This window comes from Thalassophryne amazonica, chromosome 1, assembly GCF_902500255.1.
Source record: "Thalassophryne amazonica chromosome 1, fThaAma1.1, whole genome shotgun sequence".
NCBI lineage: Eukaryota > Metazoa > Chordata > Actinopteri > Batrachoidiformes > Batrachoididae > Thalassophryne > Thalassophryne amazonica.
In genome coordinates this window covers 19,527,765-19,553,287 of record NC_047103.1, presented here as the reverse complement: position 1 = coordinate 19,553,287, position 25,523 = coordinate 19,527,765, and the positions used below count along the sequence as shown (strand labels likewise).

Below are 25,523 nucleotides of genomic sequence, written 5' to 3'. Positions count from 1 at the left end.
CTGAACTTTTACACCGTGCAGTTCTCTGGTACAGTGTCTGCCCAGCTTCAGTCTGAGCACTGCCATGAACACTACTGGCCAGTAGATGGCAGGAGAGACCTTGAAAACTTGCCAAAACAAAATTCCAGATAATCTGTGTTGCTACTTACTATGTTTAAGATACATGGAATGTAATAAAAGCAAACACAAAAACAACGTCTATAAACCCAGAGAATATATTCACAAGAGTTTTAGGCACCAGAGTTTAATGCTGTTGTCCTGATCAGAGTGTCTCAAATGCATTTCTCCTGTCGTGAACGTACTGAGATTACGCTATCACCCATAATACACTGCTGGGCACAGCATGCCCACACTAAAACCTTAAAAAATTAACGCATTTTTTTTAAACTAAAACATATATCTGATATTTTCACTTTATAAAACTTCAGAAGTGACGTTAATTTAAATAACTTGTCTGAAATAAGCTTGGTTAAAATTTGAACCATAAGTTAAAAATGTATGCCTCTGGATGACTTGGGTGATATTGGCCGCATATCAGTATGGTGTTAAAAGAAATGTTTCTTTTTTTTTTTTTTTTTTCTGGTGACCAGTTCTCCTTTGCCTACAGAGGATAGAGTGGTTTCTTATAGAAACACCTGTCCTCTGTCTGTAGAGGGTAGAACTGCACGTGTTCACTTTTGTTTATCACATTAACAGTCTAAAAATTATCAGACAAAAATTCATTGCAAGATAATTAGTCTGATAATTGTTTTCAAAGTTATCTGAAAAGATAATCTGATAATAGAAACTTTATCTTTGATAATTATTGGAAGTGTGCCTACCACTGTCCAATTCTTTGAAGATCACTCACTGTGATAAAAGAACCTAACACAGCCTTAAGATGTCGAGCCTTCCAGCCAATTGCATCACCAAAAGCTTTTTTACTTCGAGCCTAATTTAACAGCTCATTAGAGACTCCTGACGTGTACTGGTCAACTTGTGTCGAGAAGACTACTATATTTCAAGCTGGAGGCCTGTTAAGCCCCAAAATGTGAATCAGTTGCAAATTGTGAATTATCCACAAACCGTGTATTGCAAAACGTGAATGCTGAAAAAATATCCCCCGAAATATGAACGTACAGCTTGCAAAACATGAATTCCTTCAGGATTTGGTGTATGTGCTTGGCTGAGGAGCCAAACGTGCAAAGTTACGATCTGTGGGATTATGACTGTGCAGCTCTCACTTTCATTACACCATGGGGCTTTGCGCGTGCGTGTTAGACTCTTTCATGTTAATATAAAAATAAAGCCAGCAACACTCAAGTGTCCTTCTTAATAAAGGTTTTAATGACTCACGCAAGGCAAAAGGATCAGGAGCACAGACACGTTTCGACTAGGTCTTCCTCAGTGCGTCAGACTCTTTCATGTTCCCTATTAGTGGTTGAACAATCCAACACTTGGTGAATTCTGCTTCATGATGATAGGAAGAGTCGACATCAAAGGATCAAAAAGTGACGTCGCAATGAACGCTTGGCAGCCACAAGCCAGTTACACCTGTGGTAACTTTTCTAACACCTACAACTTAAAGTCCAAAAAGTCAGAAGGATCGTGAGGCCCCGCATTCACGGTCTGTATTCATACTGAAAATCAAGATCAAGCAAGCTTTTGCCATTCTGCTCCACAGGAGGTTTTTGTCCTCCCTGAGTTTGCCTTAGGACACCTCTGTTACTGTTTGACAAGTGTACGACCCCAGACAAATTCCCCACGTGCCACTGTCCCCACAGCAGGTCACAGCCAGCAGGACCAAGCGCTTGACACCAGAAGCAAGAGCCCGATTGGGGCTCGCCTCCCTGCCTCAACGGGTGTAGTGATCCCCCCAAAGAAAAAATATTTTTACGGAGATCGGGTTTGTGATCACGTTTTCCTAAAGTAATTGATCTGCACTGAAATCCGTGAACTACTTAATTTTAATTTAACCTTTTATATAACCATGTTAGTCCCATTGAGATTGAGATCTCTTTATCAAGGGAGACCTGGACAGTTGGGAAGTTTCCAATTCACTTAACCTGCATGCCTTTAAATGTGGGAGGAAGCCCAAGCACACAGAGGAAACCCATGCAAACTTGGAGAGAACGTGCAAACTCCACACAGAAAGGCCACAGGTGGGAATCGATCCCATGACTTTCTTGCGGTGAGGCGACAGTGCTAACCACTAAGTCACCGTGCTGCCCAAGCTGTTTTCTGACATTCACATTTTGTGAGACCTGCATTCATGTTTTGTGGGATATTTTATTCAGGGTTTGCTGCAAAATTATTAACGGTTTGCAGATATTCACGGTTTGGGTTAATTTTCATTAATGGTTTGTGGATAATTCAGGATTTGCAGCAGATTCACATTTGCCACACAACACAGTGTCTGTGGACATGTAACTGCAAACCTACTGTAATCATTCCTGGATATCTAAGATTAGATAAGACTTCATTTTGCCCGCTCATGTTGAACAACTCCTTTTTTTCGTATGAACAAGTGAGTCAAAGTCCATAATGTTTTGTGTGTGTATGTGACAACGAAACACACCTGGCTTTCATTTCTTTTTGATTCCTGCCAAAACAACTGCAAAGAAAAGACAGTGTTGTTCAGAGAATGACATGGAGGTTTTTGTGTGTCTGTGTGTTGTCATAGAAACTTTCACGACTGGCTGCCCCGGTTGGGACGAGTGTGTGAACAACCCCGTCCGCTCCTTCTGGACCAGAGTCTCTGCTGCAGTAAGAGCTTGATCATGAAAAGTCATGAGCTTTTATGTGACTGAATTAAGAGCCACCTGCAGTCAAGATCTCGCTATGACACCCAGAGAACAGAATGCCAGACGCAACGTGACGATGCTGAGCACAAAGTGGTTATGATGCAGGGGCGGGTCTAGGATTTAGTTATTTTATTTTTTTAAATGGGGTGGCACGGGGGTAGGAGATTCAGCCAGCCCCCACCCCAACTGGAAATCAGAAATAAATACTGTGAAAACTACCTGAAACAGTTTTAAATATGTACTTTTTATTCATGGATAGAAGTTTTAGTGGCACTGCAAAAATGGGGCACTTTTTAATACTTTTTTTTATTTTACTATCAATAATCCTAACCTTAACCATGCCCCCCCCATCACTTTGTACTTGGTGCCCCCGTCGTCATGAAATTAATTCATGCCCCTGTCACAAAAATGGGGCACAAACTCATAGATTAATTGATTTTTTTTTTTTTTTTCACAAACTGCCCTGAGACTGGGTTATGACTAAAAATATTTCAGCTATGAATGATTAATTTAAGTCTTTATTTGTAACAAACATTGCAGTGTGTGTTTCTCACTCAATGTTTTCAGGTTGAAGTGTGTTCTCAGCTTCTCCGACTAACTACAAGCTCTCCCTAAAAACACAGACAGGCAGGTGAAAGTAATAACTACACCTTTTAACAATATTAAGTGACATTTGGATGTTTTCTGTTAACCAAGGACAGTAATTCAAAGGAAGAAATACCTTAAACTATGTAACATAACAGATGTAGATCAGGGCTGCCCAATTTGGGTCCCATGGGCCACTTTTGGTCCGTACTCCCTTTTTGATTTCACCCATCACGTTGCCCAGCATGATGTTTGCGGCCAAAGAGGTATTCCATACCATACCATACCCTTTATTTATATAGCACATTTCACAAACACAGTTTCCAAAGTGCTGTACACACACACACACACACAAAAAAAAACACACACAGAGGACCACACACTCACGCCGTGCTAAAAGCCAAAGCATAAAAATGGGTCTTCAGACGAGACTTAAAACACTCTACAGTGGGGGCTGTTCGGATATTAAGGGACAAACCATTCCACAACTGAGGGCCCACCACAGAAAAAGCCCTGTCTCCCCTGGTTTTAAGTCTCGTCACAGGCACCACAAGCTGGAACTGGCCCTCAGACCACAAAACACGGGGAGGCTGATAAATTCGGATGAGGTCCAAAATGTACGTTGGGGCCAGTCCATTCAAAGCTTTAAAAACAAACAATAAAATCTTAAAATCAACTCTAAAACGAACTGGAAGCCAGTGCAAAGACACCAGAACTGGAGTAATGTGCTCTCGCCTTCTGCTCCCAGTTAAGAGACGCGCAGCAGAATTCTGGACCAACTGTAAGCGAGAAAGTGCATTTTGGCTGATGCCGATAAAAAGTGCATTACAGTAGTCTAAACGAGAGGACACAAAAGCGTGCATGACTTGTTCAAAGGCATTGAAAGATAAAAAAAGGTTTAACTTTGGATAAAAGACGCAAATGATAAAATCCAGATTTGACAACGGCGTTTTCCTGCTTGTCAAATTTAAAATCTTTGTCAATAATGATGCCAAGGTTGGTGACAGACTGTTTCACGTACTGTTTAAGAGGGCCCAGGTCCAAGAGGGGGTCAATCTTTCCAAATAAAATGACCTCTGTTTTATCCTCATTTAGACTTAAAACGTTGTTGGCCAACCAAGCCTTGATGTCACTCAAACAATTCAAAAGAGGTGCCAAAGGGGCAGAAGCAAGTTTTTTGAGTGGCAGGTAAATCTGGCAGTCATCTGCGTAAAAATGATATTGTAAGCCATGATTTTTAAAGATTTTACTCAGTGGGAGGAGGTAGAGGGCAAAAAGAACAGGCATTAGAATTGACCCCTGCGGTACTCCATAATTTAGAGACGCAGAGGAAGAGGTGAAATCCCCCAATTTGACAGAGCAGCTCCTCCCACTGAGATAAGACCTGAACCTCTCCAGGGCAGTCCCCCTAACCCCCACACAGTTTTCTAAGCGATTTAAAAGAGTTGTGTGGTCAGCTGTGTCAAATGCAGCTGACAAGTCTAAAAGGACTAAAATGGAAGAATCACCAGAATCAGTCACTAAAAACAAATCATTAAAAACCTTTAAAAGTGCCGACTCTGTACTATGAAGGGCTTTATAACCCGGCTGAAAAATATCAAAAATGCCATGTGCCTCTAAGAAAAACTGCAGCTGCATAAGAACACATTTCTCTAAAATTTTAGCCAAAAAAGGCAGTTTAGAAATTGGCCTAAAATTGCAGACATTTGCAGAATCAAGGCTAGGTTTTTTCAGAAGGGGCTCAATAACTGCCTCCTTACAAAACAGAGGAACAACACCAGGCAGCAGACTGCTATTTATAATGTCAAGGACATTAGGGCCAATAGTTGTCCAGACTTCTTTGAACAGTCGAGGAGGAACAGGCTTAAGTTCACAGACAACTTTAGACAGACATGCAAGAGACAGTGGCTCAAAATGACAAATGACAGATGAGCATGGCATGTCTGGAAAAGGGTTACATGAAAAAGTCTGAATATTGGCTCTAATTCTTTCCACTTTCTCAGTAAAAAGTGCAAAAATGCATTACAAGTGTCAGGTGTTGATTCTAACCCTGTGGGCTGAGGGGGGTTAAGCACTGTCTCAATAGTTTTAAAAAGAACACGTGGATTATTAACATTATTGGAGACCACCTCAGAAAGATATTTAATCTTTTCATCTTTCATCTTTTTTTTAATTATTTTTTTTTATTCGGCACCAACGGCAGTCTTTCAGTGGCTTAGTGGTTAGAACTGTTGCTTAACAGCAAGAATGTTGTGGGATCGCTTCCCACATGGTCCTGTCTGTGTGGAGTTTGTATGTCGGGTCCCTCTGGGTCCAAAGACATGCCAGATTAGGTGATTTGGGAACTTTAAAATTGACACTAGGTGTGGTTGTGTTAGTGTGGCCGTGTGACACACAGGCATTTTGTCCCGGGTGTACCCTGCCTCTCGCCCTTTGGCTGCTGGGTGTGGAGGCCGAAGGATTTTCAGGTTTGTCTGTGAAAGAAAAGAGTCAAGACATTGACCGTTTGTCAAATAACAGCGGCTAAAGTACTTCAGACGCTGTGCAAACCAGGATGTCCTGATTGGAACAGTGTCAAGTGTGGCTTTCTGAGCCCAACTTTTATCCACATCAGGGCAGGGCACAGTTACACATACAGTGTTAAAATGCATCTGTTCAAGCATAACACTGTTCAGAGTTAATTACTAAGGAATATGGAACAGGATGTCAAAATAAAGTCTGGACTGAATGATTGTCATTCTATCTACAATAATGACAGGCCTGTGATGATCAAAGCGTCTCTTTCATCCAGAAGAGTCAGGGGTCACTTGGAGGTCTTGATACGATGTCCCACTGTAAGCCATTGATCAGTTCTGTAGTGTCTCTGAGGGGCCACCTGTGTGATAAGCAAGGCAGCCTCAAGGGATGGGTTTTATCAGATGTACCACAACAAGGCTGGTTATCAGGTCAAAGCATGTCTTGACATTTATCTAACAGAAAGGTTACAGCTGGTCAAAACAGAACTGTAAACATTTAGTTACAAAACAGAACATTTACTCACTAAGTAAGTAGTAAGTCCCTTCAGCTGCTCCCTTGTTTTGCACTTGGGGTCGCCACAGCAAATCCAAGGTGGATCTGCATGTTGAATTGGCACAAGTTTTACGCCGGATTCCCTTCCTGACGCAACTCCACATTACATGGAGAAATGTGGCAGGGGTGGGATTTGAACCCGGAACCTTCTGAACTGAAACCAAGCGCATTAACCACTTGGCCACCACCCCTAGAACATTTACTCACTAAAAAAGCAATATTCATCATTTCAGTTTCACATGGGATGGACTGCAGTTCCCCTGTAACGTTTAATTGGAGTAAGCAGGCACAGAAAATAAATGAATGGAACTTTCAGTTTTCATTGTGGACAATACAGCTGTTTAAAGCTTAATTTTCCAAAGCACTTTGCACGCACATTCTGTCAGGATGGTGCTTTATATATATATATATATATATATATGTATATATACACACACTCAACTTTTGGTTTTGCTCCCATTTTGTATGAGATGAACTCAAAGATCTAAAACTTTTTCCACATACACAATATCACCATTTCCCTCAAATATTGTTCACAAACCAGTCTAAATCTGTGATAGTGAGCACTTCTCCTTTGCTGATATAATCCATCCCACCTCACAGGTGTGCCATATCAAGATGCTGATTAGACACCATGATTAGTGCACAGGTGTGCCTTAGACTGTCCACAATAAAAGGCCACTCTGAAAGGTGCAGTTTTGTTTTATTGGGGGGGATACCAGTCAGGATCTGGTGTGACCACCATTTGCCTCATGCAGCGCAACACATCTCCTTCGCATAGAGTTGATCAGGTTGTCAGTTGTGGCCTGTGGAATGTTGGTCCACTCCTCTTCAATGGCTGTGCGAAGTTGCTGGATATTGGCAGGAACTGGTACACGCTGTCGTATACGCCGGTCCAGAGCATCCCAAACATGCTCAATGGGTGACCGGTGAGTATGCCGGCCATGCAAGAACTGGGACATTTTCAGCTTCCAAGAATTGTGTACAGATCCTTGCAACATGGGGCCGTGCATTATCCTGCTGCAACATGAGGTGATGTTCTTGGATGTATGGCACAACAATGGGCCTCAGGATCTCGTCACGGTATCTCTGTGCATTCAAAATGCCATCAATAAAATGCACCTGTGTTCTTCGTCCATAACAGACGCCTGCCCATACCATAACCCCACCGCCACCATGGGCCACTCGATCCACAACATTGACATCAGAAAAACGCTCACCCACACGACGCCACACACGCCATCTGCCCTGGACAGTGTGAACCAGGATTCATCCGTGAAGAGAACACCTCTCCAATGTGCCAAACGCCAGCGAATGTGAGCATTTGCCTACTCAAGTCGGTTACGACGACGAACTGGAGTCAGGTCGAGACCCCGATGAGGATGACGAGCATGCAGATGAGCTTCCCTGAGACGGTTTCTGACAGTTTGTGCAGAAATTCTTTGGTTATGCAAACCGATTGTTTCAACAGCTGCCCGAGTGGCTGGTCTCAGACGATCTTGGAGGTGAACATGCTGGATGTGAAGGTCCTGGGCTGGTGTGGTTACACGTGGTTTGCGGTTGTGAGGCTGGTTGGATGTACTGCCAAATTCTCTGAAAGGCCTTTGGAGACAGCTTATGGTAGAGAAATGAACATTCAATACACGAGCAACAGCTCTGGTTGACATTCCTGCTGTCAGCATGCCAGTTGCACGCTCCCTCAAATCTTGCGACATCTGTGTCTTTGTGCTGTGTGATAAAACTGCACCTTTCAGAGTGGCCTTTTATTGTGGACAGTCTAAGGCACACCAGTGCACTAATCATGGTGTCTAATCAGCATCTTGATATGGCACACCTGTGAGGTGGGATGGATTATCTCAGCAAAGGAGAAGTGCTCACTATCACAGATTTAGACTGGTTTGTGAACAATATTTGAGGGAAATGGTGATATTGTGTATGTGGAAAAAGTTTTAGATCTTTGAGTTCATCTTATACAAAATGGGAGCAAAACCAAAAGTGTTGCGTTTATATTTTTGTTGAGTGTATATATATATATGTATATATACACACACTCAACTTTTGGTTTTGCTCCCATTTTGTATGAGATGAACTCAAAGATCTAAAACTTTTTCCACATACACAATATCACCATTTCCCTCAAATATTGTTCACAAACCAGTCTAAATCTGTGATAGTGAGCACTTCTCCTTTGCTGAGATAATCCATCCCACCTCACAGGTGTGCCATATCAAGATGCTGATTAGACACCATGATTAGTGCACAGGTGTGCCTTAGACTGTCCACAATAAAAGCCCACTCTGAAAGGTGCAGTTTTGTTTTATTGGGGGGGGGGGGGGGATACCAGTCAGTATCTGGTGTGACCACCATTTGCCTCATGCAGTGCAACACATCTCCTTCGCATAGAGTTGATCAATTGTGGCCTGTGGAATGTTGGTCCACTCCTTTTCAATGGCTGTGCGAAGTTGCTGGATATTGGCAGGAACTGGTACACGCTGTCGTATACGCCGGTCCGGAGCATCCCAAACATGCTCAATGGGTGACATGTCCGGTGAGTATGCCGGCCATGCAAGAACTGGGACATTTTCATCTTCCAAGAATTGTGTACAGATCCTTGCAACATGGGGCCGTGCATTATCCTGCTGCAACATGAGGTGATGTTCTTGGATGTATGGCACAACAATGGGCCTCAGGATCTCGTCACGGTATCTCTGTGCATTCAAAATGCCATCAATAAAATGCACCTGTGTTCTTCGTCCATAACAGACGCCTGCCCATACCATAACCCCACCGCCACCATGGGCCACTCGATCCACAACATTGACATCAGAAAACCGCTCACCCACACGGCGCCACACACGCTGTCTGCCATCTGCCCTGGACAGTGTGAACTGGGATTCATCCATGAAGAGAACACCTCTCCAACGTGCCAAACGCCAGCGAATGTGAGCATTTGCCCACTCAAGTCGGTTATGACGACGAACTGGAGTCAGGTCGAGACCCCGATGAGGACGACGAGCATGCAGATGAGCTTCCCTGAGACGGTTTCTGACAGTTTGTGCAGAAATTCTTTGGTTATGCAAACCAATTGTTTCAGCAGCTGTCCGAGTGGCTGGTCTCAGACGATCTTGGAGGTGAACATGCTGGATGTGGAGGTCCTGGGCTGGTGTGGTTACACGTGGTCTGTGGTTGTGAGGTTGGTTGGATGTACTGCCAAATTCTCTGAAACGCCTTTGGAGACGGCTTATGGTAGAGAAATGAACATTCAAAACACGAGCAACAGCTCTGGTTGACATTCCTGCTGTCAGCATGCCAATTGCATGCTCCCTCAAATCTTGCGACATCTGTGGCATTGTGCTGTGTGATAAAACTGCACCTTTCAGAGTGGCCTTTTATTGTGGGCAGTCTAAGGCACACCTGTGCACTAATCATGGTGTCTAATCAGCATCTTGATTTGGCACACCTGTGAGGTGGGATGGATTATATCAGCAAAGGAGAAGTGCTCACTATCACAGATTTAGACTGGTTTGTGAACAATATTTGAGGGAAATGGTGATATTGTGTATGTGGAAAAAGTTTTCGATCTTTGAATTCATCTCATACAAAATGGGAGCAAAACCAAAAGTGTTGCGTTTATATTTTTTGTTGAGTAAGTTCCAAAGCTCTTAAAGTTTATATTTCTTCTAAATTCACAAAGATTTTTAATCTGGTTCAAAACAACAATTTTTGAAGGTACCAGACGCCATTTTTCAACAAACACCTTCTACCTCTGGGGTCCTGCAAGCTGCAAGCCAGCCAAATCTTCTGTCACAGTGGAATGTGCTGAAAAAGTGCTGATGTCCACCTCTTCCACAATTTCTTGGATAGTCACACGACGGTCCCACATCACCACAGCGTTCACTTTGGAAATGATCTGGTCATTTCAGCATGTTGATGGCCGACCGGAGCGCGGCTCGCTCTCCACTGTTGTGTAGACGTCTTTAAACTGGTTGTACCGCTCCTTAATCTGTGTGATGCCCATAGCATCGTCACCGAAAGCCGTCTGAATCATCCAAATGGTTTCCACCTGGCTGTCGCCCAGTTTCTGGCAAAATTTGATGCAGTCGCGCTGCTCCAGTCGTTCCGCCATTTCCTTGCAAAGAAAAAACGACGAGAGACTCCACCCATCCTCACACAAAGGCTGCTTACAAGCAAATGATGCAATCAACAGGCGTGAAAAAACTCACGCATACGCACGAAGGTTCAAGGTTGGCTCACACAAGCATACGTGATTCAAATCCATCAGGTTTTTGAAAAAAATAAAAAGGTCGGATACTTTTCTAACAGACCTCGTATGTATGTATATACGAGGTCTGTTAGAAAAGTAACAGACCTTTATATTTTTTCCAAAGACTATATGGATTTGAATCACGTGTGATTGCATCAGCCAAGCTTGAACCTTCGTGCGCATGCGTGAGTTTTTTCATGCCTGTCGATTGCGTCATTTGCTTGTAAGCAGCCTTTGTGTGAGGATGGGTGGAGTCTCTTGTCGTTTTTTCTTTGCAAGGAAATGGCGGAACGACTGGAGCAACGCGACTGCATCAAATTTAGCCAGAAACTGGGCGACAGCCATGTGGAAACCATTCGGATTATTCAGATGGCTTTCGGTGACGATGCTATGAGCATCACGCAGATTAAGGAGGGGTACAACCGGTTTAAAGACATCTACACAGCGGTGGCGAGCGAGCCACGCTCCGGGTGGCCATCAACATGCTGAAATGACCAGATCATTTCCAAAGTGAACGCTGTGGTGATGTGGGACTGTCGTGTGACTATCTGAGAAATTGTGGAAGAGGTGGACATCAGCACTTTTTCGGCACATTCCACTGTGACAGAAGATTTGGCCATGAAAAGAGTTGCAGCGAAATTCGTCGGCACGAAGCTGATGGTGGAGCAGAAGCGCCACCGTGATGAAGCCTCACAGGACATGTTGTGACATGCCCAGCTCGTCCACAATTTCTCGGATAGTCACACGACTGAAAAGTCACCGAAAGCCGTCTGAATCTTCCGAATAGTGGAAGAGGTGAGCATGTCACAACATGTCCTGTGAGACTTCAACATGGTGGCGCTTTTGCTGCGCCATCAGCTTCGTGCCGAAGCCATCGGCATGAATTTTGCTGCAACTCTTTTCATGGCCAAATCTTCTGTCACAGTGGAATGTGCTGAAAAAGTGCTGATGTCCACCTCTTCCACAATTTCTTGGATAGTCACACGACGGTCCCACATCATCACAGCGTTCACTTTGGAAATGATCTGGTCATTTCAGCATGTTGATGGCCGACCGGAGCGCGGCTCGCTCTCCACTGTTGTGTAGACGTCTTTAAACTGGTTGTACCGCTCCTTAATCTGTGTGATGCCCATAGCATCGTCACCGAAAGCCGTATGAATCATCCAAATGGTTTCCACCTGGCTGTCGCCCAGTTTCTGGCAAAATTTGATGCAGTCGCGCTGCTCCAGTCGTTCCGCCATTTCCTTGCAAAGAAAAAACGACGAGAGACTCCACCCATCCTCACACAAAGGCTGCTTACAAGCAAATGATGCAATCAACAGGCATGAAAAAACTCACGCATACGCACGAAGGTTCAAGGTTGGCTCACACAAGCATACGTGATTCAAATCCATCAGGTTTTTGAAAAAAATAAAAAGGTTGGATACTTTTCTAACAGACCTCGTATGTATGTATATACGAGGTCTGTTAGAAAAGTAACAGACCTTTATATTTTCTCCAAAGACTATATGGATTTGAATCACGTGTGATTGCATCAGCCAAGCTTGAACCTTCGTGCACATGCGTGAGTTTTTTCACGCCTGTCGGTTGCCTGTGGGCAGACTTTGAGTGAGCACTGGTCCAGCACCCTCGTTGGATTTTCATTGTCAGGGAAATGGCAGAGCGACTGCCGCTTTGCTCCATGAATTTTTTTTCAGAAACTGTTAGAGACAGCCAGTTGGAAACCATTCGAAAGATTCAGATGGCTTTCGGTGAAGATTCTGTCGGCGTCTGTTATGTGCCACAGTCTAGGGCACTGGCAACGCAGCTGACAGACACAAAAAAAAAGAAAAGAAGGCGCGAGTTGAAGGTGCTCCAAAAAAGGTATAACACTTTATTATGAATGAAATATAACAAAAGAAAAGAAAACACGACAAAAGATTAAAAACAGGCTGCAGCAAAAGAAACCCAGACGCTCTGAGGCATGTGGCACGCTGGACGTTTATACTCCCAGGTGGGCATCAGCTGGCAGGTGCTGCTGATCATCTGGGCGGATCTGAGACATGGAGGCAAGGCAAAACCAACATATGTAACACCTCCAATTTCAATTCAATTTCAATTTATTTCCTTTATATAACGCCAAATCACAACAGAGTTGCCTCAAGGCGCTTCATACAGGTAAGGTCTAACCTTACCAACCCCCAGAGCAACAGTGGTAAGGAAAAACTCCCTCTGAGGAAGAAACCTCAAGCAGACCAGACTCAAAGGGGTGACCCTCTGCTTGGGCCATGCTACAAACATAAATTACAGAAATAATTCACAGAACAATTCACGGACGAATATACAAGAATTGCTGTTGCTGCACAGGACAGGAGGATCGCCAACACAAACACAACTCCCATCTCTGGATGGAGCTGCACCTTAAACAGAGAATAAACAGAATCAGGCATCAGAAAGACAAAAAATACTGTATAATTTGCCAGCATTAATCAACAAGAAAAACAGAAGAAATACTAAGGTGATCACCGCCAGCTTGCCCTAAGCTTCACTAAAAGACCCAGAATTTAGGTGAAGTTGAGGCCGTGACCCACTTCAATTACTAATAACATGAATTAAAAGAGTAAAAGTGTAAAACAAAACTGCACCAGTATGCTAGACATATGAAAGGGAAAATAATTGCGTCTTAAGTCTGGACTTGAAAGTCTCCACAGAATCTGATTGTTTTATTGATGCAGGGAGATCATTCCACAGAACAGGGGCACGATAAGAGAAAGCTCTGTGACCCGCAGACTTCTTATTCACCTTAGGGACACAAAGTAGTCCTGCACCCTGAGAACTTAAAGCCCGGGCCGGTACGTAAGGTTTAATTAGGTCAGCTAGGTAGGGAGGTGCCAGTCCATGAATAATTTTATAGGTTAGTAGCAGAACCTTAAAATCTGATCTCACTGGGACAGGAAGCCAGTGAAGAGACGCCAAAGTGGGTGTAATGTGGTCAAACTTTCTGCTTCGTGTCAAAAGTCTGGCTGCAGCATTCTGAACCAATTGGAGACCCCTAATGCTAGACTGCGGTAAACCAGAAAATAGAACATTGCAGTAGTCCAATCTAAAAGAGATGAATGCATGGATCAGGGTCTCAGCCTCCCCCCCATAAAAGCTGAGCTTACACTCTCCAAAGTAAAAGTTACCATAACACCCGGTCTTAAGGCCTCAACCATGCCAAAAGGATATAGATGCCCACCACCACTCACAACAAAGTGGTGATGGTGGTCTTCAGTCTTGCGATAGAGCATCAGCTACGATGTTATCCTTCCCCTTCTTGTGTACGATGCGCAGGTTGTAGCTCTGAGCCAGGAGGGCCCACCGCATCAGCCATTGGTTCTGATTGTACATCTGGGCTAAAAAAACAAGAGGGTTGTGGTCTGTTGACACAGAAACCGGAACATTAGTAGAACCAACATACACATTAAAATGCTGAAGGGCTAGGAGCATAGTCAGTGTCTCCTTTTCAATTGTTGAATAATGGAGTTGATGCTTTTTAAATTTGGTAGACAAGTATGAGACTGGATAGGCAACTCCAGCCTCATCCTCCTGTACAAACACGGCACCAGCATCAATGGCACTAGCATCAACTTCTAAACTGAAAGGTTTAGAGCAGTCTGGGGCTAAAAGAATCGGGACACTACACAGAAGTGACTTAGCTGCCAGGAAAGCCTTTTCACATTCTGCGGTCCAAGCGAATGGTACGGACAGGCTACAAAGAGCAGTGAGAGGGGCAACTAGCACAGAGAAATTTTTGCAAAAACACCGGTAGTAACCGACAAGGCCCAAAAATCGGCGCAGCTCTCGACGAGTAGTAGGAGTTGTGTAGGAAAGTATAGCCTCAACTTTCGCATTTACAGGCTGTACCTGTCCATGACCAACTATTTTCCCAAGATAAGACACGGTAGCCCTGCCAAAATCACATTAGGCCAGGTTTAGCATCAAGTTAGCTTGAGACAAACGCTCAAAAACCTCATATAGGGTACGAATGTGCTCGGTCCAAGTATCCGAATAGACAACAATATCGTCCAAATACACATTACAATGAGCTACATTACTTAACACTAAGTGCATAAGCCGCTGGAAAGTAGCTGGTGCATTTCTCATGCCAAACGCCATCACTGTATACCGCAAGAAATGATCATGCGTCACAAAGGCAGAAATCTCCAAAACTGTAGCTGTGAGTGGAACTTGCCAGTAGCCCTTTAACAGATCTAACTTCGTGATGTGTACTGCCGGACCAATACTGTCTATACAGTCCTCCATACGGGGTAGGGGAAAGAATCTGGTACCGTGACTGCATTAACTTTCCGAAAATCCATACAAAAGCGTGGGGTCCCATCAGACTTTGGAGCAAGGAGGCAAGGGGAACTCCAAGGGCTACGACTGGGCTTTGCAAGGCCATTGTCCAAAAGAAATTGGACCTCCTTCTTTATGGCCTCATGTTTCATTAGAGGGCAACGATATGCATGCTGTTTGATAGGAGCAGTGGAACCAACATCTATGTCATGCTCAAGTACAGTAGTGCGAGAAGGAATGTCACCAAATAAAGAAGGGTAAGACTGTAGCAGAGCCAAGATATCACAAAACTGATCCTCACTGAGATATGACAGATTGACACCTATACTGGACATAAACTCAGAGTTGGACAGCTGACCACATTGCTGAGCCACACTAGGCTCTTCCAAGTCTCCCTCGAGCGGCACATCTGAGAACATAGGAGAAAGACAAGACACAGCCAGTAAGGACTGTGCTGGTTTCTCATCCCACACATAAAAAGGCTTTAACATATTTACATGACATAGACGGGTTTTCCTCCTCCTCTCAGGAATAATTTGTATCTGATACCCTTCTGTCAATGACATAAGGTCCTGCAAAACGAACTGAGAGAGCAGGACCAGACGTAGGAAGCAGCATCAACACTTTATCACCGGGCTGGAAATGTTGAACCACAGCCTTTTTATCAAAACGCTCCTTCATGTCGGCTTGGGAAGAAGAAAGAGCTTCTTTAGCTAGTTTAGCAGCCCACTGTAACCATTCCTTAGTCCTAAAGACATATTCTGACACGTCCCCCTTTGGTATTTTCCCAGACAAAAATTTTTCCTTGAGCGTTTTCAAGGGGCCACGAAGGTTATGACCGAACACAAGCTCAGCTGGACTAAAACCAGTGGATTCTTGAGTGGCATCCCTAATAGCGAACAACATAAAGGGAAGGCCATCATCCCAATCTTTGCCAGTCTCAAAACAAAACTTGACAAAACAAACAAAACATAGACTTGAGAGTTTGGTGCCATCTTTCTAATGCACCTTGTGACTCTGGATGTGTTGTGAAAGTGTAGTGACACGGACCCACAACAGGGGGCGCAAATGAACGGTCAATAGATGAGCCAAAAAGTAACAATTTAATGTTGTGAAGGTGCACAACGAATACACAGACAATCTCAGAATCTGATAACAGTCAATCCACAAAGGTGACGTGTGGGCAGGCTCGAGGATAGAAGACGTCTGTCCTGAGAAGAGCCGGAACCACATGATTTCCGCCGCCACCGAACCTGGTGAATACTGGAGCTGCCAAGTCCCGAATTCCCAGGTGATCACCGTCCCCGACTGTCGGATCTGGTACTGCTGGCGAAGAACAAAGACAGTCAAGTGTGGGTGTGTGTACACCCCGTAACAACAACGGTGGGAATGCCACCTCCACCTCTAACACACACTCGTGCAGCGTCTGTTTAACCACTTATCTGACGGACGTAGGACGAAACAGTCGCGACCCACGCCGGTCCTCTGGTTGACAGCTGCAAAAACAATAGCTCTTAGAATCAAATAATACAGGCAGAGACAGTTACCTCCATAGAAGTACGATATCTCGGCAACGAGGTGGAGATGACGTCTGGTCTTTATGGAGTGAGATGCTGTAGAGTAGATGGGTGACAGCTGTCAAGAGATAATGAGTGACAGCTGTCACCCCCGGATGTGTCCGTGGCGGCAGCGCCCTCTCGTGCCTGAAGCCCGCACTTCAGGCAGGGCACCCTCTGGTGGTGGGCCAGCAGTACCTCCTCTTCTGGCGGCCCACACAACAGGACCCCCCCTCAATGGGCGCCTCCTGGCGCCCGACCAGGCTTGTTCGGGTGACGGTGGTAGAAGTCGGCCAGGAGGGCCGGATCCAGGATGAAGCTCCTCTTCACCCAGGAGCGTTCTTCGGGTCCATACCCCTCCCAGTCCACCAAATACTGGAACCCCCGGCCCATCCGACGGACGTCCAGGAGCCGGCGCACTGTCCAAGCCGGCTCCCCGTCGATGATCCGAGCCAGTCCGGGAGCACAGAAGGGTGAGGTGTGGTGAGGTTTGATCCTTGAAACATGAAAAACCGGGTGGATCCACAGTGAAGCCGGGAGTTGGAGCTTCACTGCGGCAGGACTGAGGACTTTGAGGATCTTGTATGGTCCAATATATCTGTCCTTGAGTTTCGGGGAGTCCACCTGGAGGGGGATGTCCTTCGTGGATAGCCACACCTCCTGCCCGGGCTGGTAAGCAGGGGCCGGGGATCGCCGGCGGTCTGCATGGGTCTTTGCCCTCATTTGGGCCTTCAACAAGGCAGAACGGGCGGAGGGCCACACCCGACGGCACTTCCGCAGGTGGACCTGGACCGAGGGCACACCACGGGAAACAACGGGGGCTGATACCCCAAACACACCTCAAATGGGGAGAGGCCGGTGGCAGAGGACAACTGGCATTTATGCGCATACTTGATCCAGGCCAGATGTTTACTCCAGGCCGTCGGGTGTGCGGACGTCACACAGCGCAGGGCTTGCTCCAATTCCTGATTGGCCCGTTCTGCCTGTCCATTGGTCTGCGGGTGATACCCGGACGAGAGGCTCACAGTAGCCCCCAGTTCCCGGCAGAAGCTCCTCCAGACGTGTGAGGAGAACTGGGGACCACGATCAGAGACGATGTCGGTGGGTATCCCATGCAGACGGACGACGTGGTGGACCAGGAGGTCTGCTGTCTCCTGGGCTGTTGGGAGCTTCGGGAGGGCCACGAAGTGGGCCGCCTTGGAGAATCGGTCCACTATCGTGAAGATGGTGGTGTTGCCCTGGGACAGCGGGAGGCCTGTGATGAAATCCAGGCCGATGTGGGACCAGGGGCGATGAGGCACAGGTAGCGGCTGGAGAAGTCCTTGGGACCTTTTATGGTCTGCCTTGCACCTGGCACAGGTGGTGCAGGCCTGGATGTACTCCCGGACGTCGGCCTCCATAGACGCCCACCAGAAGCGCTGCCGGACAACTGCCACGGTCCTTCGCACCCCTGGATGACAGGAGAGCTTGGAACCGTGACAGAAGTCCAAGACTGCAGCTCTGGCCTCTGGTGGGATGTACAAACGGTTCTTCGGACCAGTTCCGGGGTCCGGGCTCCGTGCCAGGGCCTCCCGGACGATCTTCTCCACGTCCCAGGTGAGGGTGGCCACGATAGTGGACTCAGGCAGGATGGGCTCCGGTGGATCCGACAGTGCAGTTTTGACCTCCTCTTCGTGTACCCGGGACAAGGCATCCGACCTCTGGTTCTTGGTCCCGGGGCGATAGGTGATCCGGAAGTCAAAACGCCCGAAGAACAGTGACCAGCGGGCTTGCCTGGGGTTCAGCCGCTTGGCGGTCCTGATATACTCCAGGTTCCAATGGTCAGTGAAAACCGTGAACGGCACAGACGCTCCCTCCAACAGGTGTCTCCACTCCTCAAGAGCCTCTTTCACCGCAAGGAGTTCTCGATTGCCGACGTCATAGTTCCGTTCAGCCGGGGTCAACCTGCGTGAAAAGTAGGCACACGGGTGAAGAACCTTATCAGTCTCTCCGCTCTGGGATAGCACGGCTCCTATCCCTGAGTCAGAGGCGTCCACTTCAACCATGAACTGGCGGCTAGGGTCGGGCTGCACCAAAACTGTCGCACCGATCCGACCAGGTGAAGGGGACTTTTGGAGAGGTCAGGGCTGTCAGGGGGCTAACTACCTGACTGTAGCCCTTAATGAACCTCCTATAGAAATTAGCGAAGCCGAGGAACTGTTGCAGCTTCCTACGGCTTGTTGGTTGGGGCCAATCTCTCACCGTCGCAACCTTGGCCGGATCAGGGGCGACGGAGTTAGAGGAGATGATAAACCCCAGGAAGGACAAAGACGTGCGGTGAAACTCGCACTTCTCGCCCTTCACAAACAGTCGGTTCTCTAACAACTGCTGCAGGACCTGACGTACATGCTGGACATGGGTCTCAGGATCCGGAGAAAAGATGAGAATATCGTCCAGATATACGAAGACGAATCGGTGCAGGAAGTCCCGCAAGACATCATTAACCAAGGCTTGGAACGTCGCGGGGGCGTTGGTGAGGCCGAACGGCATGACCAGGTACTCAAAGTGACCTAACGGGGTGTTAAATGCCGTCTTCCATTCGTCTCCCTTCCGGATCCGAACCAGGTGATACGCATTTCTAAGATCCAGCTTAGTAAAGATTTTGGCTCCATGCAGGGGGGTGAACACGGAATCCAACAATGGCAACGGGTATCGGTTGCGAACCGTAATCTCATTCAGCCCCCTGTAATCAATGCATGGACGGAGTCCGCCATCTTTCTTGCCCACAAAAAAGAAACCTGCCCCCATCGGGGAGGTGGAGTTCCGGATCAGCCCGGCAGCTAATGAGTCCCGGATGTAGGTCTCCATTGATTCGCGCTCAGGTCGTGAGAGGTTGTACAGCCTGCTGGACGGGAACTCAGCGCCTGGAACCAAATCAATGGCACAATCGTACGGACGGTGCGTGGGAAGGGTGAGTGCCAGATCCTTGCTGAAGATGTCAGCAAGATCGTGGTACTCAACCGGCACTGCCGTCAGATTGGGAGGGACTTTGACCTCCTCCTTAGCATGTAAACCGGGAGGAACCGAGGATCCTAAACACACCCGATGGCAGGTTTCGCTCCACTGAACCACCACCCCAGACGGCCAATCAATCCGGGGATTTGCTTCAACATCCATGGGAAGCCCAAAATCACGCGGGAGGTAGAAGGAGTTACAAAAAACTCAATCTCCTCCCGATGGTTTCCAGACACCACCAGAGTTACTGGTTGTGTCTTGTGTGTGATTAAAGGGAGGAGGGTGCCATCTAGTGCCCGCAACTGCAATGGCGAAGGAAGCGCCACCAGAGGGAGCCCTACCTCCCTTGCCCATCTGCTGTCTAGCAAATTCCCTTCTGACCCCGTGTCCACCAGTGCTGGGGCTTGAAAGGTTAAATCCCCGCTCAGGATTGTAACTGGGAGTCGTGTGGCAATCTGTGTGTGTCCCACGTGAATGTTTTGACCCCCCCTTAGCCCAGTCTCTAAGGGCGGTTGTTGTTGTGGCCGTTTGGGGCAGTTTTTCTGTATGTGCTCCTTTGAGCTGCAGAGAAAACACTCCCCGCGGACCAGCCTCCTCATTTTGGCCCTGTGCGTCTCCCTAACAACGTCAGCAGGGGGAGCTGTTGCCCCACGGAGCGCTGCGGCTGTGGAGCGTGGGGAGGGCTGCCCCTTTTCGAACCCGGAAGGGAGAGGGACGGCGCGTATCCGGCCACGTCCTTCGCCTCGCTCCCGACGGCGTTCCTCCAACCGATTGTCTAACCGTATAACGAGATCGATAAGCCCATCTAAATCCCGCGGTTCCTCCTTAGCTACCAGATGCTCCTTCAGGACCGATGACAGTCCGTTTATGAAGGCGGCGCGGAGCGCAACGTTATTCCAGCCGGACCTCGCAGCCGTGATGCGGAAGTCGACTGCATATTCGGCTGCGCACCGGCGCCCCTGTCGCATTGACAGCAGCATTGTTGAAGCGGTCTCTCCTCTGTTAGGGTGATCAAACACTGTTCTGAACTCCCCCACAAACCCAGTGTATGCTGATAACAACCGTGAGTTCTGTTCCCAGAGCGCCGTAGCCCAGGTGCGTGCCTTACCCCGAAGCAAATTAATAACATAAGCCACCTTGCTGGCATCAGACGCGTACATCACGGGTCGTTGTGCAAAGACGTGCGAACACTGCATCAAAAAGTCCGCGCACGTCTCCACACAACCCCCGTACGGCTCAGGGGGACTTATGTATGCTTCAGGGGATGGTGGGGGGGTTTGTTGAACGACCAGTGGAATGTTAATACCCGGCACCGGGTCGGCAGGAGGAGGAGCCGCAGCAGCGCTCTGATCGCGCGCTTCCACCTGTGCGGTGAGAGCCTCCATCCTGCGATTAAGGATGACGTTTTGCTCGGACATCAAATCCAGCCGAGCGGTAAGGCGGTGAGGATTTGCTGCAACTCACCGAGCACACCTCCTGCAGAAGCCTGTGCACCCTGCTCTTCCATTGGCTGTCCAACAGATGGATGACGCCCCTCGGGATCCATGACGCTGGCTGAGATATCCTGTTGTGAAAGTGTAGTGACACGGACCCACAACAGGGGGCGCAAATGAACGGTCAATAGATGAGCCAAAAAGTAACAATTTAATGTTGTGAAAGGTGCACAACGAATACACAGACAATCTCAGAATCTGATAACAGTCAATCCACAAAGGTGACGTGTGGGCAGACTCGAGGATAGAAGACGTCTGTCCTGAGAAGAGCCGGAACCACATGATTTCCGCCGCCACCGAACCTGGTGAATACTGGAGCCGCCAAGTCCCGAATTCCCAGGTGATCACCGTCCCCGACTGTCGGATCTGGTACTGCTGGCGAAGAACAAAGACAGTCAACTGTGGGTGTGTGTACACCCCGTAACAACAACGGTGGGAATGCCACCTCCACCTCTAACACACCCGTGCAGCGTCTGTTTAACCACTTATCTGACGGACGTAGGACGAAACAGTCGCGACCCACGCCGGTCCTCTGGTTGACAGCTGCAAAAACAATAGCTCTTAGAATCAAATAATACAGGCAGAGACAGTTACCTCCATAGAAGTACGATATCTCGGCAACGAGGTGGAGATGACGTCTGGTCTTTATGGAGTGAGATGCTGTAGAGTAGATGGGTGACAGCTGTCAAGAGATAATGAGTGACAGCTGTCACCCCCGGATGTGTCCGTGGCGGCAGCGCCCTCTCGTGCCTGAAGCCCGCACTTCAGGCAGGGCGCCCTCTGGTGGTGGGCCAGCAGTACCTCCTCTTCTGGCGGCCCACACAACAGGATGATAAGCACTGGACATGGAGTGAGTTACACCAAATGACTGTAATGTCTCCCCAAATGCTCGAGACAAAAAGTTTGTTCCTTGGTCAGTCTGAACAATCTTTGAGAGGCCAAATGTAGTAAAAAAATGTAATAAGTGCTTTTATGATAGAGGAAGCAGTGATTCTTCGTAGAGGAACAGCTTCAGGAAAACGGGTGGTAACACACATCATGGTCAACAGAAATTGGTTACCAGATTTGGTTTTTGGTAAGGGGCCAACACAATCCACAATCACATGCTCAAAAGGCTCACCAACAGCAGGCACAGGACGAAGTGGTGCTGGCGGTACCACCTGGTTTGGTTTTCCCACAATCTGGCAGGTGCTACAGGATTTACAAAAATGAGCCACATCAGTTTTTAGACTGGGCCAAAAGAAATGCTGTAGAACACGATTATAAGTTTTAGTCACACCAAGATGACCAGACCACCAGTGTTCATGGGCTAGAGATAGCACATGAGGTCGATAACATTTAGGGACCACAATCTGGAACACCACACACCAACCATTGGAATCATCACTGGTCTCTAACCAAGGAACCCACTTGCGCATCAACACTTCCTGGTCCAGGAAGTAGTGGTTGTTATCCGTTGGGCTCTCTAAAACAGAAAAACATTTCATTAAAGTAGAATCAGCTTTTTGAGCTTCAATAAGAGCTTCCCGTGTTAGTGGAGGAGACATAAGCGAGCCTGTCCAGAACTCCCCAATGTCCACATTACTCTTCGTGTCCTTCTCATCTCGGCCAGAAGATGGCGCACCATCCCCATACAAAACAGGGGTGAGCACAGAGTCACCTAAACCAACATCACCTTCCGGTGTTCTCTTTGCCTGGGCTCGTGTCAAGACACATGCTGGAAACACACCAGGGTGATTTGTGGCCAACTCATCGTTTTCAGATCCTGGAATAGGCTGGCTGACAACTTCAGGAACCGGGTAGACTTTTCCACCTGCAATGTCATTTCCCATGGGAAATTGGTCATGAACAGCCACCGAAAATACGCCACTAACCAACTTAGACTCAAGACGGACATTATGCAGTGGAGCCGGGACGTAAGTTAAACCAATGCCCTTAACAACAATGCTTGAGTGACAGTCAGTATTTGAGCCGAGAGGCAACACCCCAGAAAGGATAAAAGACTGAGACCCACCCGTGTCCCGCAAGACCTTAACAGGGCGCTTTGCCTCTCCTGGTACCAAAACAAAACGCCTCAAAAATAAAAGGCTTAAAACACTCATCAGGAGTAACAACTGGCGTGCAAATAGACCGATGCAAGTGGACACCTTACTGGCGGAACACCACCTGTCAAATAACAAGCTCTTTTCACGGGCAAAATCCACAAAAAACTTTGGGTAGAAGATTTCCTTAGCCCCTTAAAACACTGTCGGTACACCTCTGGGACCAACTCGTATGCGCGAAGAATAGCGCCCTTCAGTTTATCATAATTTAGGCTATCTGAGACAATGACGCACATGCCTCTACCGCTTTACCGCTCAGTTTACATTGCAGTAAAATAGCCCACACATCCCGCGGCCAGTGTAATGCGACCGCAATGCGCTCAAAAGCCCCAAAATACGACTCCACTTCACCGTCACGGAAAACTGGAACAAGCGGAATGTTTTTAGTGACATCAAACGCATCATGCGGACTGACCATGGGAGGTTCCATAACCAAACCCCGAACCCGCAGCTCCAGCTGCCGCATTTTAAAAACCAACTCTGCTTCCAACTTTCCCAACTCCACTTCTCTAGTGGTGGCAGCCTCTACCTCAATGCACTTTAACTCCAGTTCACATCTGAGCTGAAACTCTCGTTCTTTTTCCTCTCTTTCATTTTTAAGACGCGCCATGTGCACGTCCACCCGCACATCATGAGCAGAAGTGTCCGCACCAACTACCCCAGGAGAAGGGCTAAACTTGTCCTTCACCTCAGACACACCCGCACCTGAGCTCACCTACGGCAGCGGTGCGCTCTCTTGACCGAGATGCACCGAGGACGCCACTGCTCCCCTCTCAGTCACTTCAACACCCACGGGTTCATCACCCTCTGACAAAACAAAAACGCCTCTGCTCACCAACACAGGCAGCACAGCTTCCCTCACCTCACTCACACGCAAACCAGAGTAGACGGGAACATCATAATGCTGGGCGATTTTAAGTAAATCACACTTTCTACAGGAGTTAAACACAGAAATTGACGGTTGTGCCACAAACTCCTCCAAGTTAAACGTAGCCATCACTCACCGAACCGTCTCCAAACAAGCCACAGCTAATCACCACACAGCTAATCCCACTCACAGCCGATTACGCACACAGCCTACTCACAAAACGATGCGCGCAAAGCCACGAAGTCCTCCAATCATGCCAATTACGCGCACCCGCGCTCCACTCACACAGGGCCACAAAAAACAAAAACAGCACACTATAACCACTCAGCAGCCCACACAATTATAAAAGAATCGCAGAAAAAAGGAGAAGAAAAAAAACCTAGTCTATCTTCTGGAGCTTGCCGGGCTTGAGGCCACTGTGAAGCCCCCGCCAGTGAATACACACCGCCCAGGATTCGCCCCGAAAATAACAAACTAAAACAAAAAACGGGCGCCTGATGGAATGGTGAACAAAAATCCCCCAAGCTGGACACCCCCCTAATCTAAACTGGGATTCACAAAAAAAACAAAGCCACAAAAGCACAAAAACACCCACACCGGAGCGCACACACACACACACACACACACACAGAAAAATGCCGTACAGACCAGCCCCTGATCTGATCCAACCTGACGGCAATGTCGGATGAGCCCCCAAATCTGTTACGTTCCACAGTCTAGGGCACTGGCAACGCAGCTGACAGACACAAAAAAAAAAGAAAAGAAGGCGTGAGTGGAAGATGCTCCAAAAAAGGTATAACACTTTACTATGAATGAAATATAACAAAAGAAAACACGACAAAAGATTAAAAACAGGTTGCAGCAAAAGAAACCCAGACGCTCCGAGGCATGTGGCACGCTGGACTTTTATACTCCCAGGTGGGCATCAGCTGGCAGGTGCTGCTGATCAGCTGGACGGATCTGAGACGTGGAGGCAAGGCAAAACCAATATACGTAACAGTGTCACATGGATTAAGGAGTGTTAAAAACCTTTTTAAAGACGGCCCACAGCGGCAGAGGGCGCGGCGCACTGAGCAGCCATCAACAGGCTGGAACGACCAGATCATTTCCAAACTGAACGCTGTGTTGATCCAGGACATCGTGTGACTACCACAGAAATGGCAAGAGAGCTGGACATAGCACTTTTGCGGCACATTCCACTGTTACAGGAGATTTTGTAAGACGTGCGGAGGATTTCGCGCGTCGGCACGGATCCGCTCATGGCGCGCAACAAAAAAAACACCTCCGTGTTGGAAACCATTCGGAAGATTCAGATGGCTTTCGATGGCTTTTCAGTTGAGTGAGTATCCGAGAAATTGTGTAACAGCTGGACATGCCACAACATGTCCTGTGAGACTTCCAACACGGAGGTGTTTTTTTTTTTTTGTTGCGCGCCATGAGCGGCTCCGTGCCGACGCGCGAAATCCTCCACACGTCTTTCATTACAAAATCT

General features: G+C 47.4%; 1 protein-coding gene across 1 annotated transcript in view; it reads left to right on the top strand.

Annotated features, from left to right (window-relative positions):
* Nucleotides 1-25,523, top strand: part of LOC117507028 (ADP-ribosyl cyclase/cyclic ADP-ribose hydrolase 1-like) — a 48,320-nt gene that overhangs the window by 13,519 nt on the left and 9,278 nt on the right. Inside the window, exon 4 of the mRNA XM_034166716.1 lies at nt 2,663-2,745. Within this exon, the coding sequence (XP_034022607.1) occupies nt 2,663-2,745 (83 nt within the window). The remainder of the gene's footprint in view (nt 1-2,662; nt 2,746-25,523) is intronic.